The sequence below is a fragment of the Anastrepha obliqua genome, chromosome 2 (genome assembly GCF_027943255.1).
Source record: "Anastrepha obliqua isolate idAnaObli1 chromosome 2, idAnaObli1_1.0, whole genome shotgun sequence".
In the NCBI taxonomy this organism is placed as follows: domain Eukaryota; kingdom Metazoa; phylum Arthropoda; class Insecta; order Diptera; family Tephritidae; genus Anastrepha; species Anastrepha obliqua.
Genome location: NC_072893.1, coordinates 6,947,384 through 6,964,526, shown reverse-complemented (window position 1 = coordinate 6,964,526; position 17,143 = coordinate 6,947,384). Strand labels below are relative to the sequence as shown.

The 17,143-nt window shown below is 38.8% G+C and overlaps 2 protein-coding genes across 2 annotated transcripts; one reads left to right on the top strand and one right to left on the bottom strand.

Annotated features, from left to right (window-relative positions):
- Positions 1–9,729: 9,729 nt before the first annotated feature.
- LOC129237381 (frataxin homolog, mitochondrial) lies at positions 9,730–10,530 on the bottom strand. The gene is made up of 2 exons (XM_054872087.1): positions 10,113–10,530; positions 9,730–10,050 (listed from the first exon to the last, which is right to left on the bottom strand). The coding sequence occupies exons 1-2, from the start codon at positions 10,431–10,433 to the stop codon at positions 9,793–9,795; spliced, it is 579 nt and encodes a 192-aa protein (XP_054728062.1). The 5' UTR covers positions 10,434–10,530; the 3' UTR covers positions 9,730–9,792.
- LOC129237380 (SWI/SNF-related matrix-associated actin-dependent regulator of chromatin subfamily E member 1) lies at positions 10,531–12,919 on the top strand. Its single transcript, XM_054872086.1, has 2 exons — positions 10,531–11,740; positions 11,796–12,919. The coding sequence occupies exons 1-2, from the start codon at positions 10,630–10,632 to the stop codon at positions 12,791–12,793; spliced, it is 2,109 nt and encodes a 702-aa protein (XP_054728061.1). The 5' UTR covers positions 10,531–10,629; the 3' UTR covers positions 12,794–12,919.
- The last annotated feature ends 4,224 nt before the right edge of the window (positions 12,920–17,143 follow it).

Genomic DNA, 17,143 nt, shown 5'->3' with positions numbered 1-17,143 from the left:
CTTATGACGCTGTCACGTTAAACTATCGTCAGTAAACCGACTTTACAGACAACCTCTTTTTTTTTTTTTTGTTATAAACTTAACAATCGTTAAAACACTTACTAAAGTGAAAATAATGGTATTTAATAAAATTATTTTAACAAACTATTTAATAAAATTCTCTGCACATTTCTGCTTTCATGCAGTTTGTTCTGATGGCATTTGTGAAGTGACGTTTACAGTAAAACTCCTAGATTTTCGCGTCAATCTGTGCAATCTTGTGTTCAAACCGAAGCGTAACTTTACGTTATTTATGACTTCTCCAAAGCAGGGGGTTTCAAAATAGTTATCTTTTATAAAAGAAAAAGGTAAAATTCGATGTAAACAAAACTCTAGAATTACGCCATCTCAGCAATTTGTTCTGTTAAAGTCATTGAGAGTCGATTAGCGGTACCACAATATGTGCAACTTGACTCTCTTAATCGCAGTTAACGAAGCAAAGAACAGGCTTTGCACATATATGATATTTGCACAAAATTTTCGCGTTACGTTGTCGAATATGTACAGGATATGAATTATTAAAATTTATTAATCTATTTGAGCCATCAAGGCAAGATGTTCCTTCGTTTAATATATTAATATAAGTTGTCATATAACTAGATTATTTACTTTTTATAATTCGTAATTAAATAATGAGATTACTCGTACATAACTTCTCTTCCGAAATCGGAGATTGTAAAATAATTTTATATTATAACCATACTTTTTTCCGTAAAACCCTGTTCTCTGTGGTATCGATCAAAGTAAAAACTACATAAAATGGGCACCGGTAAAGAAAAGAGCTAGAAGGAAAGTCTAGCTCCAGGCACTTGCCGTGGATGCGCGTTAATTATTATATTCATTATTAAAAAAAAGGCGGATGGACTGCCGTCGTAGCCGTATGGGTTGGTGCGTGACTACCTTTCGGGCAAAAATAATAGAAACCGAGTTTTCTAATAGTGACCGCCCTCGTCAGGCAATGTCAAACCTCCGAGTGTATTTCTACCATGAAAAAGCTCCTCATAAAAAAGCATATGCCGTTCGGACTCGGCTTAAAACAGTAAGCCCCTCCGTTTGTGACGCACGCCACAAGTTGGAGAGGTGCCCGGCCAAACACCTTGCAGAAGTGTGCGCGCCATGTATTTATTATTTTATTTATTTTTATAAAAAAAAAAACTGATAAACTCTCAAGTGTTTACTTGTGTACATAAACGTTTTTGTCTCTTATTACTTACTAGCTTTAACCCGCGGCCCCGCTCGCATAGGAGTAGCTTTGAGGGATTTAGGATATGTATATAAAAGAATTACAAACAATAATTTCATAGAAAATAATTTTTTATCGGCATCTGTTGCTATGCCTCGTGGAATAAAATCAAAAAAACCAATCAGAAAAATATCAAGCAAAATTATTTTTATTAATTTTCTATCTCAAACCGTTTTTGAACTTTGCATTTGGGTCATAGTTGAACCGCTTATGCGGATTATGAAGTCTAGAGTGTGCTATAAATAGTGGGAAAAACTAAGATTTTTTAGATTCAATTTAAGCAAATATTCGATTATTAGGGGCGAATGAGAGTGATGGCGCGGCCTGGGGGCTCTGGGAAGGGAGTTCCATCATAAAAACTTGCCTGAAACCTTCATTGGGTCAAAATATGAACGTATACAAATTTTTACGTCATTTGGTGTTGTCGTTTCGTAGCGATGCGCGCACAACGTACAGACATTCGCCTTTATAGTATAGATTATAAAATGTAATATCGAATTTCGTTTGCGTATTACCATAAATGTTTGCGAACCATAGTAGATGTCGTTGTGGATTCCCTCCAACTACCAATTACTTGCGCAATGAAATTAACTACTGCTTCTCTTTCCATATCCTTAATAATAATTAAACAAAATATATTATGAAAAGCCGTTTACAACACTTCACAGCTGATTATCAATTTTACAGCTAATAATACGTTCACGTAGATTATCTACTTTCTCGTGCTTAACTCCCAATCCGTAATTAAAAAGCGAGATTACCCATACAAAATTTCTCTCCCGAAATTTGAGATTATAAAATAATCCTAGATTATTACCGCACTTTTTTAATACAACACTGTGTTTTCTTTGTTATAGATAATTATTTTCAAGAATGTAAAGGTAAACGTCAAAATAAAAACTAAATGAAATGGACGCCAGCAAAAAAAAAAAAAACAGGTCTGTAAGTATAAATCTAAAAAAATTTGTGTTAAATGTTATTAATTATGAACTCATTTTACAGAAAAAAGCGTGTGTCTATAAACGTTTTGTCCTCTTATCACTTATTATAAAATGAAATATAGAATTCCCCATAAGTATTGTTGCCATAATTTTTTGTAACCTCACTAAAGTTCGTTTACGGATTTCCTCCAATTGTTTTTTATTGGCAGCAATTGCGCAAATAAATTAACTATTCCTTCTCCTTGTCTTTGCTGCATATTGTTAAAAATAATTAAACAAACCAAAACACCGAAATAACTTCTATGAAGAAAACCCTTTCACAACAGTATTGACAGCTGATTGTCAATTTTGGAGATTATATGCCATATGTGAACGGGTAGATTAATTTTGTGGATTTATTGCTAATTACTACATATGTGAACGTACTTTAAGTACGCCGCACTCAATAATTATAGCAAAATTGCGACCCTGTTACTTTGTTGATGGGCTGTTGCAGGGACTCAGCTGATTAGCTGTCGCAATATTACAGAAGTTTTTTCGCGCCAAACCAATTGTTTCAAAATATGGAAATATAGACCAATAACTTCCGTTCATTTAAACTTAATTTTACGCTAAAACCAATAAATGAACAATATTGAACTCCAAAGTAGTATTTATTAAATAAAAACTTGCTTTATAACTCCCAATATTCCGGAAATAATAGTTTTGCAATTATTTGCCATTCGAAAACTTCACTATTGTTTGGTACATTATCATACATTTTGCTCTTCATTTAAATTTATAAAATATATAGCGACACGCGTGTGTTCACTTGTTTTTATATTTGTATTCGAAACATTTCTATGATAATTAAATATAAATGCATTTAGCAAAATCATCACTTTCCATTTTTAAACGAGAATAACAATTTACTGGAATTGACAACAGTATTGTGTTGCCGGATGCTTACAAATGAAAATAAAAATATATACAAAAATGAAATATTGTACCTCAGTGTTGATTAGGATGTGGCTTTTTGTTCCGTCTTACTGCACACACGTATATGACGTTTTCATTTTTGGTTTAATGGTTTTACCGTGGGAAGGAGTTCTATGCAAAAATACTGTAGATGGCTTAGCCGGAGTGGGACGTCTTTTGAAGCGCGGCTGAAGGCCACCCACGCAGATAGTGGTGCTATGCAAATAAAAACCACGAGGATCCCTTTGTAAGGCTTATCGAAGCCATACAATACACTTATAAACCCTCCTTTTTGGGGTTTAATTCCTTTTTTTTTATTTGTTGTGATGAGAAGGACGATGCGACCAAAGATTCTTTCTATGAGCGCCTGGAACGTTCCTATGAGCGCTGCCCCCGCCACGACATAAAAATCGTGCTTGGCGTCTTCAACGCCAGGGTGGGCAAGGAGGGAATTTTTGGACCCACAGTCGGAAAACTCAGCCTGCACAACGAAACATCCGGTAACGGACAGAGGCTGATCGACTTCGCTGGGGCCCGAAACATGGTAGTCTGCAGCACCAGATTCCAGCATAAGAAGATTCACCAAGCCACCTGGCTGTCTCCTGATCGAAAAACACGAAACCAGATCGATCATGTTGTGATAGATGGAAGACACGCTTCTAGTGTATTAGATGTACGTACGATCCAAGGACCCAACATTGACTCGGATCACTACCTTGTTGCAGCCAAACTGCGCACACGCCTCTGTGCAGCAAAAAACGTACATCTACCTACGCAAAGAATGTTCGACATCGAAAAGCTGCAATCACAACAGACAGCCAGAAGATACGCCACTCGACTCTCACTCCTGCTCTCAGAGAGTACTGCCCAACAAACCGACATCCACGAACAATGGAGCAACATTTCTCGTTCTCTACGTACCGCCGCCGAGGAAGAAATCGGATTCCGGCGAGCCCGAAAAAAACAATTGGTACGACGAGGAATGTCATGCTGCCGCAGAAAGAAAAGATGCCACTTATAGAGCCACGCTGCGATCGGGCGCAACGCGAACCATGTGGGATCGCTACAGAGAGCTGAAAAAGGAAGAGAGACGTATTATCCGAAAGAAGAAACGAGAGGCCGAAATACGTGAGTGCGAAGAGCTTGAGATGCTGGCCAACAGGAACAACGACCGAAAATTCTACCAGAAAGTTCGGCGGCTTACAGAAAGTTTTAAGACCGGGTCGTTTTCCTGTAAGAACAAAGACGGCGATCTGGTGATTGACGTACAGAGCAATCTTAAATTATGGAGGGAACACTTCTCGAACCTATTAAACAGTGACAGCTGCGCATGTCACCGAGAAAGTGAAGATCCCGATACCCCAATCGTTGACGACGGAATTGTCGTTCCGCTACCCGATCATGACGTGGTGAGAATAGCGATAACGCGGCTAAAGAACAACAAAGCCGCGGGCGCCCACGGGCTGCCGGGTGAGCTATTCAAACATGGCGGCGAGGAGCTAGTAAGGTGCATGCATCAGCTCCTATGCAAAATATGGTCGGATGAAAGCATGCCTGCCGATTGGAATTTAAGTGTGCTCTGTCCAATCCATAAGAAGGGCGATCCTGCAATCTGTGCCAATTACCGCGGGATTAGTCTTCTAAATATCGCCTATAAGGTTCTAGCGAGCGTATTGTGTGAAAGGCTGAAGCCCACCGTCAACCAACTGATTGGACCTTACCAGTGTGGCTTCAGACCTAGAGAGTCTACCATCGACCAAATATTCTCAATACGCCAAATCTTGGAAAAGACCCATGAAAGGAGAATCGACACACACCATCGTTTCGTCGACTTCAAAGCTGCATTCGACAGTACGGAAAGGAGTTACCTGTATGCCGCGATGTCTGAATTTGGTATCCCCGCAAAACTAATACGGCTATGTAAGATGTCGTTGCTCAACACCAGCAGCGCTGTCAGAATTGGGAAGAACCTCTCCGAGCCGTTTGATACCAAACGAGGTTTCAGACAGGGTGACTCGCTGTCGTGTGACTTCTTTAACCTGATGTTGGAGAGCATCGTACGAGCCGCAGAACTTAATCGCTCAGGCACAATTTTTTATAAGAGGGTACAATTGCTGGCGTATGCCGATGATATTGACATCATCGGCCTTAACAACCGCGCTGTTAGTTCTGCTTTCTCCAAACTGGATAAAGAGGCAAAGCGAATGGGTCTAGTGGTGAACGAGGACAAAACGAAGTACCTCCTGTCTTCAAACAAACAGTCGGCGCCCTCGCGTATCGGCACCCTCGTCACTGTAGACAGTTAATATATAATTTCGAGGTTGTAAAAGACTTCGTCTATTTAGGAACCAGCATTAACACCGATAACAATGTCAGCCTTGAAATCTTGCCAACAAGTGCTACTTTGGACTAAGTAGGCAATTGAGTAGTAAAGTCCTCTCTCGACGAACAAAACTAACACTCTACAAGACTCTCATCATGCCCGTCCTAACGTATGGCGCAGAAGCTTGGACGATGACAACATCCGATGAAGCGACGCTTGGAGTGTTCGAGAGAAAGATTCTGCGTAAGATTTTTGGACCTTTGCACGTTGGCAACGGCGAATATCGCAGACGATGGAAAATATTTTTCAATTCAAAACTAAAGCTAAAAAAATACAGATTTACATCCTTTCAGTGAACGTTTCTTCGTACGAACTTCTTTCTTAATTGAGTTGTCTGACAACACCAATTTTTTGCTAAATTATACAACTATAAACAATAAATTGCTTAAAAACTATGAGCCTCCGGAGGGTGCGGTTTTCAGTATCTCCCCTTTACATCCTTTTGTTTTCAAAGCATGTTGCATTATACTAAGTATTGTATTTCCCAAACAAACTAATAATAAAAAATAGTTTAAAAAAACTAAAAAACACGCTTTTATTGCCAATCGAACTAAAAATGCATCCCACGCTTTTAACTCTAATTTGAATTATTCTATTTGTATCTTAATTTTTGTTATAATTCTGTTCTGAGGTAGTTGACTATGACTGATCGTTCGATATGCTATTACTTCATTATAGGTCTCTTTGTCATTAAAATTTATTTTATACTTTTTAGTTCGATTGGCAATAAAAGCGTGTTTTTTAGTTTTTTTAAACTATTTTTTATTTTCTACTTTTAGTTCGATTAACAAAAAAACGTTATGCGTCGTTTACGTGAAGCAATTCATCTAAAAAAACCAGAATTATAGGCCAACAACTCTTGGTTTTTGTTCTCGTTCTTCGTGACCATTTCGCCAAAAATTCCACGCATATCGTTCCGCAACCACCATATTCGCCTGATTTGGCTCCGTGTGACTTCTGGCTATTCCCAAAACTCAAGAGACCACTCCGGGGAACGCGTTTCGACTCGATTGAGGAGATAAAAGCTGAATCGAAGAAGGTGCTGATGGCTATACCGGAAATGGACTATTTGGCATGTTTCGGGGATTGGAAAAATCGTTGGCATAAGTGTATTTCATCGAGAGGAGATTGTTTTGAAGGGGATGAAACTGATTTACAAGAATAAATAAAGATTTTTCATTTTACAACCAAATTCACCTTACTTTTTGCCCACAGGTAAAAAAAGAAAATATTAATCCTGGCAATCCTAATAAGGATAATGGAAAACTTTTATCAAATTATTGCATTGTCATCGGTCCTTGATAGGTGTGCAAAATTTCAAGTCGATCAGATTTTTAGAAGCCAGTGAAAATTAAGCTCAAAGATTCCGTTACATACGTACATACATACATACATACATACAACCCGACCTAATAAAAGTGTGTTAAGGGGTTAGGGGTAGTCAGAGGCTCGAAAAAATGATGATTTTCACGAATTTTTTTTTGCTACTTAATTAATTTATTTAACAAAAATAAAAACATAGCATAAAAACATCATGTTTTAACTTGACTTCACCAAAATAAAAAAAAATAAAAATTAATAATTGCAAAAGTTATCGCTGTTTGTGTGAAGCCCGTTTCTCCAGAAGTCCCTTGCGGTGAACATCACAAGTCCTTGCAGATTCATCTAAGACCAATCGGACAAGAAAAATTAGTTTTATTAATAGATAATCTTGTGCCTGATCGAAGCTTTTTTTTTTTTTCAAAATGAACAAAATGGCGGCCTCAGAAAATTTTTTTCCAGATTTTCGGGAAAAAACCAACAGTTAATTGTTAAAAAAAAATCGAAATTTTTGAAAAAAAAAAAATCCTTCGATCAGGCACAAGTTTTTTATGTTTTTCAAAAGCTGTATAAATTTTATTGAAATCTACGTAGCGGTTTTTAAGTTACAGTGTTCACCAGTTTGAAAAACATAGTTTTGAGAAAAACGCATTTAAAGTTTTGCTATCGGCTCCGGAGCGGCCGAGCGCCCTTTGTTAATTGTTGAATAACTTGAAAAGTATTTGTCGGATTCACTTCAAATTTTTACACAATATTTTTAAAACATTATACTTTAAGAAAATGCAAAAAAAAAATAAATCGATTTTTTGAAAATTCTGACTACCCCTAACCCCTTAAAAATGAAGTGCCACATGTTAAATTGTGAGAGCGCATTAATGATAATACTTTCAAATGCAATTTCTTTGCCGAAGACGCCGTAGCACTATAGTGTGTGTGTATAATTTCTTGTGTTATCATTGCTTTTGCTTACATCTCCTTCTTTTGTATATTTATTCGCAACACTGACGTCAGAGCGAATTTATGTACTCGTTTATTCATTCTTAGGTTTCCTTTGTGTCACTTGCCATCATAATAATGTTATACCACTAACGTTCTCTGCATCTACAGTCAAAAACACATGGAAATATTTTAATATGACAGCTGTATTGCCTATTTTGCGGCTGTGTTTATGTCAAAGCGCATTCATTAAAGGTGGTGGCACTAGACAAGCAACAATGTTCTGTACGCTTGATTGTCTACGCAAATTATTGAGAAACTAGAGAACAAATAATAAATTCGCCTTGTTTCATTCTCAGCTGATTTCCAACACCAACTTTAATAGATTCGCCTTGGCTTATGTTTCATAAAATAATTGTGTATATACAATTAAAAAGGCGTACATTTTTGTATAATTAAGGTATTGTAAATATTAGAACCGTCTGAAATGATCATATGTATTAAAGTTTATAACTAAATTAAAAGCATAATTTTATTTTCTCAATGGTGAAAGTTTTTGAGCATAGGCATGAACATTACCAACCTGCAAACAAAGTACGAAAGACCTTTTTTAGTAATTTCATTATGGCATCACTGTGCTATAGATAACATTTTGCATTTCACCGGCATCATCTGTCCAATGACCGGCATTAAGAACACGAAAAAACTTTTAACTGTGTTGTAAATAAAACTAGTACGACTTTATTTATTATTGTTATTATAATGCATTCTAAAGTTTCCAATTAAATTTTACTTTATGGCGTTTAACTTTTAATATTACATCCAAAAAAGAAGAATGAAATGCAGCAACAGGAAACTGTTTAAAGAAAAACGTAAAAGTACTGCAACTCCTTCACCAACTGTTGAAGAGGAAGTTGAGAATGTAGAATATTTAGATGACTGTATTCAAGCCGACGTGGAAGAGATTAATGAAGCCACAACGCCACATCATTCCGCTGAGGCAGATGCGACATTTGAAGATACTTTTTATCCAAATGCGGTGCAGTGTCTCATCGCACTTTACCGCCTCAAGTACGACCAGCAAATGAATGATCAACTAGAAATACGAAATATGCGTAAAAGTATATGGGAAGACATTTCGAGAGATATGCGCGAGAGCTACTTTGACTTCGATGCCGATCAGGTGCGACAGAAATTTACGCAATTACGTCGCCAGTACTTTGGTGTCTCATCTAAAGCAGATGCTGAGAAATTTGAATATTTGCACCAGTTTCACGAAATGTACAATGATAAAATAGTTGCAAGTTTTCTGAATGCTGAAAACACACCAGTAATTAACACACGAAAAACAAACACTCTAAATCTCTATCGCGACGATGAACTATTTTCTTCATCTTGGGAGCCTGAAATTGATGTGGTTGCAGATAAACAAAAGCATATTGATGAGATTGCGCACAAGGAACACGAATTCATGGACTTAGTAGAACGAGAACTGCGCGCTATGGATGATGACAACAGCAAGTTGAAATACAAAACTGAGCCGGCACCGAATAAAAGTTGCACTAAGCGTAAACAGGAGTTGAATGAAGTGGATATATCAAATGCGCATGCTTCAAAGCAGTTAAAAGCTAACAATGCTACAATATTTCGTTCTACTAAACTTGATTATCCAGAGTCGTCAGAATTATCGGAAACGAAGGTGCAATCAGAAGTTAGTAACGATGAGAAAAGTGATATGACACTTGCTGCTTACAATGAAGCACAACAACTACGGCATGAAGAAAAAATGAACTTGTTCCGCCAAACACTGTTGTTGCAAGAGCGTGTCATCGAAATTCAAAGTAAACTTTTGGAAAAAATTATTAATCGGATTTAGGAAGGTTTAGTTAATATTACATATCTTTGTAAGGTATTTTTTATGTAAATATTTATTTACAATGCACGTCTTTAAGCGCATTTATTGTGTTTTATTTCTAGCTTCCATAAGGTAGTTGGGAAAAGTCAATCTGTTGTCCTCTAAATATTTCTGGTAGTTCCTTCTGCAGAAGCTCATGCAATGTTTCCCCGTTATGCTTGTATACCCAACGTCCAAATTTGGTATTGGTTGTGACGAAATCATATCGCTTTGGACCGCTGGTCGGTGAACTGAGCCAAATCTGTTTATTAGGTGTCTGACGATTTATTACATAAGTACCGTTCTCATTGCCAAGATTGACGGTGAGTACTCCGTCCTGTTGGGTAATATAAAAAAAGTAAATTAGACTTCTATTGTGTCGATATATTAAACACATACCCCATAAGTTACATCACTGGATGACAACGTTTTGGAATTCTCGATGAGCTCCTCAAAGTAGTCACATAAGGCGTCCAATGTCTCGGAGCAAACTCGTTCGTACGTATTGCTGTCTACATTAGATTCATCTATGCCATCTTTGTTGTTATTTGTAGTAGCAAAATTCCGAAAAGATGGTGGTTTCTGACAATGCAGGAGAAGAGAGTTTGATGCTGCATTTGTTAAAATTACACGCTCCTCCCTCGCACTTTTTAGAAAATCTCGTGTACTTCGATTTATCCTAATCCTTCTCAGTGCACGAAAAGTAGCTAACCCCGACATCCTCAGCTGTTCAAAAATCAGTACTGCCAATAACTGTCAAATTTTTACAATGAAATTGGAAGCACAGGCGTGGTAAAAATTGACACTGACAGTTTGACAGTCCATTTTGTTTGTACATTTCGGGGTGGACGCCAAATCGGCCAAATCGATATTATAAAAAATCATCTAATACGGAAAGAAGAAAATTGTGGAAGTAATGTCGTTACCAAGCAATTATAAACAAATTGCTGTTGGTGCGCCAACAGGACCAGCAACTCCTGCACCTAGTAGCGGCTCAGGTAGCAGTCGATCTCGTTCTTCCGGCACCGGTGGTGGTTCAGACCGCAACAAAGACACTACACCAATTTTTACTCACAGTAACTATGGCAATCCAGCTTTCACGCCGCAAAAGGCAGGAAAATCGTCCAGTTCTAAGAATCAAGCTGAGTCCCGTACACCGAAGCCACCAAAACCTCCAGAGAAACCAGTTCTACCTTACATGCGCTATTCGAAACGAATTTGGGATAGCGTAAAGGCACAGTACCCTGACTTAAAGCTCTGGGAATTGGGCAAAAAAATTGGGGCTATGTGGAAACAGTTGACTGAGTCTGAGAAGCAGGAATTTATTGATGAATACGAAGCCGATAAAGCTGAGTATGAAAAGGCGTTAAAAACATACCACAATTCGCCAGCATATTTGACTTTTCTGTCTGCTAAGAGCAAGGTGAAAACAGATTCCGATGTACACGAAACACCGACACGTTCGAGCGGTAAAAGCCAACAAGAAAGGCGCATTGATATACAACCAGCTGAAGATGAGGACGATCAGGATGAAGGGTATTCTTTCAAGCATGTGGCGTATGCACGTTATTTGCGTAACCATCGACTTATCAATGAGATTTTTTCGGATGCGGTAGTGCCCGATGTCCGTTCTGTTGTAACAACACAGCGTATGCAGGTACTCAAAAGACAAGTAAGTTCTCTTACTATGCACCAAACTAAACTGGAGGCTGAGCTACAGCAGATGGAAGAAAAATTCGAGGCAAAGAAACAACGAATGGTAGAGTCTAGCGAGGCATTTCAAGAGGAGTTAAAGCGCCACTGTAAGCCGGCGGTGGACGATGAGACATTCCAGAAAATGGTAGCTCGAATGTACGATGAAATGAAACGAGAGCGGCAACGGGTGGATGAGCACCCAACGGGAGTTGGCTCTGCTATTCCAGGAGCTGTAGCAACACAAGCAGTGAGCACTCGCAACGATGAAAAATCAGCTGCTTCCTCGGGCCAAACAACAAATTCTCCCTTGTCTGGTGTTGCGATATCGGCAGGTAAAGGTCATACAAGTTGTTTTGTATCCGGTTATGTTTCAAATTTCTCTTTCAGGTAAGAAGGATGCTCTAATAACCACAGCAACTTCGCAATCGATTCCTGCGACTAGAGATCCTATTGAATCTGCAAGCAAAACCGATCCGGAACCGATGGATATTGAGCCTACGCCGAAGCCATCAGTGCCACTGCCATCTAGACTAGAGACACAAAAAGCTGCTTCTAAATCTGGTAGTGAACCAAACAAAGACGTTAATAATAAACCGCAAATAGCACCAATTGTAAAAACTATGCAACCTGGCAAAGTACCCACCCCGACTCCAACTCCCCCACCATCCATAGCTCCTGTAGACCACACTGCATCCAATCAACAATCGACAACTTTAGGAGGCGCAAATCCCACATCTCAAATGAGTGTGCCACCAACTCAAACACCACCACCACAAACTGCAACGCAACCAAATCAGCAACCGTCGCAACCACTGCCCGGCCAACAACCACCGCCACCACAACAACAAGTCCCTCCTACAATGCCAATGCACCCACATCATCCACAACCTCCATCACATTTACCCCCACACTTGTCGCCACATCAACCCATGTCGGCTATGCCACCTCATAGCGGTTACGGTAGTTACGGTCCAACTGGTCCAACGCGCTCTCCGTATTATCAGCCACAATATGGAGCACATCCATCACAACCTTACGGCCAGTATGCTCCTTATCCTCATTACCAACAGCCGTATGGGCCCCCGCCAGGCTCGCATTACATGAATGCCCGTCCTCCACCTCAGCATAATGGATCGCCGGTTCACTATCCAGAACATGGTACTCCAGTGTCAGGACAACCACAACAACCGCATGAGGTTTACGGTCAGCCACCGTCACACAACCAGGTTTTAGTACAACAGCAGCCGGTGACAAGCTCTGCACCGCCGTCGTTATCCGCCGCAGTTTCAGGCAATACTGTTGGAGTAGCATCGGCAGCCGCTGTTGCCAATGTTTCTGAAGGATCCAAAGCCGAGGGTGAGAAGAAAGATGGAGGTACTGAATAAACGGCAGCACAATTGAAATATATATCGTTTGTACATGCTTTTTAAATTGTAAGTGCGTAATGGATTTTGAAAAACCAATTAAATGTATTCATGTAAAAGGCAATAAACTTGCTGAAACAAAAGCCATTGATTGAGAAAATGTGGAAAATGTGGAAAAAGTGGGCAGTGACGTTGTGATAAGTATGCTCTTACATTATATGCACATATAATGATGCTATTGTTTTTTACGATTTTTAGCTGAATGTCAGGATTATATTTAGTTTTCTAAAATGGACGAAATGCCAACTTCGGTAATGTTTATTAATTAATTACTCACTGCTTTTAGCTGCTGGGAGAGGTGAAGAGGGTGGTATCTAAAACTCCATCCACTTTAAATAAAGTCCCCGATCTCCCAACCAATCCATCTACAGACCGCTGAGGAGTTGGTGTGAAAACACCATTTTATAAAAAAGTGAGGTTATTTCAAGGCGCATCCAATAATAGATTCGCCTTGGGTTAATTAGACCAAAAATTCAACAAACAAAATCCATTGAATTTTTTCAATCCACTGAATGCCATAAGTCTACGCTCCTTTGTTGGTGGTTGCAAAAGTAACGCGAAAAAAGTTTTAGAATTTTCGAAACATTTTTTTTAACTATATGACGGCATTTAACTTATTAAACAGAATGCATAATTCATTTTAGATCATACAATTTAACAAAAAAATAATTGATTTTATTGGAAACTCAAAAATAATAAACCCCATTTATTTATACAAAATTTAAAATATTCAAAAAACTCTCAAAAAATATGGACGCTTTTGGTAGCACTATGTTTCAACATTCCCTGAGTACATCTGGCGTAGAGTTTACCAGTTTACCAATTTGGTAGTCTGTTAGAGAGTTCTCTTCTTCAGCTCCTCCCAAGATGGCATATCTTTCAAGATCTCTTTGCTTATAATTTGCAGCATTCATTTGAGAACCCTAACGTGTCAGCGTTTTGCTTTAAATTTTGTTTTAAAAAGTCTAAATAAGCAAACTTATCTGTACTTGAAAAAATAAGCTGAAATTTCGCCACGCCGCCAACACCCCACTACCACCATGTTTCACTGTTGCTGCTACAACAACAACACCTATTGGTAATACGTTCCCACGATAGTCGGTACTTCGTAACCGGAATGACCGGCCAAGGGCTATCACCCCAGCAGCATTCGCCGTATATATATAGGGAATGTTTATGTTGCTAAAACAACAACAATCGTTGGTAATCAATCTTCTTTACTCAGCGTAGTACCAGGTTTCCTCCACACAACTTTTCTTCCTTTAAGCCTAAAAATACAAAATTTGATGATAGCCTACTTTTCTTAAGACTCTTCTGGCAGTTGAAGCACTAATACATTTTGGAAACCTATTTCATATTTCATCTTTCACTCGGAAGCAGTTATCTTTGCATATTTCTTCACAAGCCCTACAGTACTGAGCCTTTCACTTTCTGTTAATTTACAAGGACGCCCTGTTCTTGGCCTGAAAGGTATAATTCCGGCATTTTCGATGATGTGCCTGTTGTTATTCCTATGTTTCAATAGCCTTCTAGTAGGCTACATGAACCTTCTTTCCACAATTTTACTATGATTTTCCTTTCGCCAATATCAACAGCTTTTCTGGTTGCTTCCAATGTAAGGCTCCGCACAGAATTCTATTGAAAACTGAGAAACTAATAGCTTATAAAATAAAAATAATATTTTATCTCACCAAAAAACGTCCTAATAGCACAAAAAGCGAAGCCGGAAATGACATTCGCCATAACACGTATTGCCGGAATCGTTAAAATCGGTGTCACCGGCATGACTACGAAGATATTTGTTGTTTTTGTCATAGCAGCATAAACATTCCTCATACATATACGTAACTATTTAAATAGAAAGAGGTAAATAACACAGACAATTAGGAAAAATTAAAAAAAAAATTTATATTTGAAAAAAACTTTTTCTATCACTCCATTATTTCATGCCCGGAGAATCGAACCTACGAATGGTAGTCAGGCACCAACGCATTCGGCTACGGCGGCCGCATGAGGAATTGACGTGATAACGTCTTATAATTCGATTTAGCAGGCTGCACGCACGAAAAAATGTGTCGTTACCTTGCTCATTGCCGTTACCTTGAATGAACTGCAAGCGAAAGCGCGGAACGAACGACAAAGCAAACAAAGCAAACGAACGGCAACGTTCGACATCTTGCTCTCTCCTACTTAAGTGAGCGTATATATATATATATGTATATGCGCATATGTACATATATAAATTCACGTATTTGTATTTGCATATGCCTTCTTATTGATTATTATTAATTTGATTTATTGATTTATTTATTTATTTATTTATTTAATTATTTAATTATACAAACGCCAAACGGCAATATACTACATAGATTTAATTTATTCAAAAAAGGGAATAATTTATAATAATATAATAATATAATAATATAGAGGGGGTATTTATTAGTTTGAGATAACAGTAAGACTAATATGTTAATAAATTGAGCAAACAAATTATGTTAGGTGCCGTTTAACAGCTGCAACAAATGCACCAATGGATCCGCCATAGAATTCCACGTCATTATTGAGTGTATTGACTAGATTCGCAATACGATTATGTGGGCCACCAATTACGTAATTTTTGCTTGACTTGACAGTTTTTAATAGGCGACGACGCCTCAGATGTAGGTTAGCCGGCGCAAATTCAAAGCAGGCTGCTGCGTCTGGAGCATCTATCAGGCCATTGAGTACTTTGTAAAAGAAAACTAAGTCTGTCACCTGTCGACGTCTTTGCAGTTCCTCGATTCCGTAATGAATGTAGATGTCATCAGTTGAGGTGCAGCCTTGAGGCTTATACCGGTGTGCTAAAGTCCTGCAGAACTTCCTTTGGACTGACTCGATGCGTTTGATCTGGTAATCTGTATATGGAGACCATATGACAGATCCGTATTCCAGGATCGGTCGTACGAGAGTGTTGAAGAGAGATATCAGCGTGTGCGGATTGGTGAAATCTTTGCTGGTCCTTGTTATGAAACCCAGAACTTTATTGGCTTGAAGCGTGATCTTATCTATGTGTTTACTAAAAGATAGCTTCCTATCCACAATGATGCCTAGGTCCTTGATATCCTCGGTTTCATGGATGTCATCATCATTTAACGTATACATTGCGGCTTCACGGGTGTGTGACCTTGAATACGAGACCACAGCACACTTTTTGATATTTAAATCAAGCTTGTTCTTGGTACACCAATCAGCCAATGTGTTGATATCTTGCTGTAGTAGATTCGTGTCCTCGTAACGATTGATTCTTCTGTAGATTTTTAGATCATCAGCGTACAACAGGTAGTCTGAGTGAAGATTGTTTCCAATGTCATTAATAAAGATGTTGAAAAGTATGGGACCCAGGTGTGATCCTTGCGGAACACCTGATTTGACATCGTATTTCGTCGAAAGGTGCCCATCTATTCTGACTTGGAGCTTCCTGTCAATCAGATACGATTGAATCCAACTTAGTGCCCTGCCTTGGATGCCATAACTACTTAGTTTCATTACCAATATCTCGTGGTTGACTCTGTCAAAGGCTTTGCTAAAGTCCGTGTAAATGGAATGTACTTTGGCGTTATCGTTCAAGGCATCGATTAAATAGTTGGTGTAAGTAAATAGGTTGGACGCAGTGGATCTTCCGCCCACAAAGCCATGTTGTCTATTCGAGATGATATCAGTAAAGTGCCACGTAAGTTGAGGCACAATGAGTTTTTCAAACAGTTTAGCTAGCGCTGATTGTATGCAGATTGGTCTGTAGTTGGCAGCATCAGATCTGGGACCGTCCTTATGAATGGGGCTGACAAACGAGAGCCTCCAGACAGATGGGAAGGTACCTGATTCCAGCGAGGTGCTAAAAATATCCGTTAGTGGCTCACAGAGACCGATTGCGCAGTTTGCAAGGAATATGTTCGGCAGGCCATCTGGGCCAGCGCCTTTTCTTGGGTTTAAATTTGTTAGAAGCTTAAAAACTAGATCTTGGCTAACTTCAAATTCACTCAAGGCATTAAACATAGCGTTAGGGTTGCAGACAGACGCAGTGTTATCACGTTGCATATTTGAGGAATAGACACTTTCGAAAAAAGACGCAAATAGGTCGCAGGTCTCAACACCAGTGTTGGCCGACTTATTATTCCAATATATTGAGGAGGGTATATCGCAATTGTTCCTTTTTTTATTCTTGACGAATTTCCAAAACTCATGCGGGTCAGACAACACCTTCAGTTCCATGTTGGAGACGTAATTTTTGTAGCACAAGTTACTCAAATTCTTGCATACACGACGAAGATTACT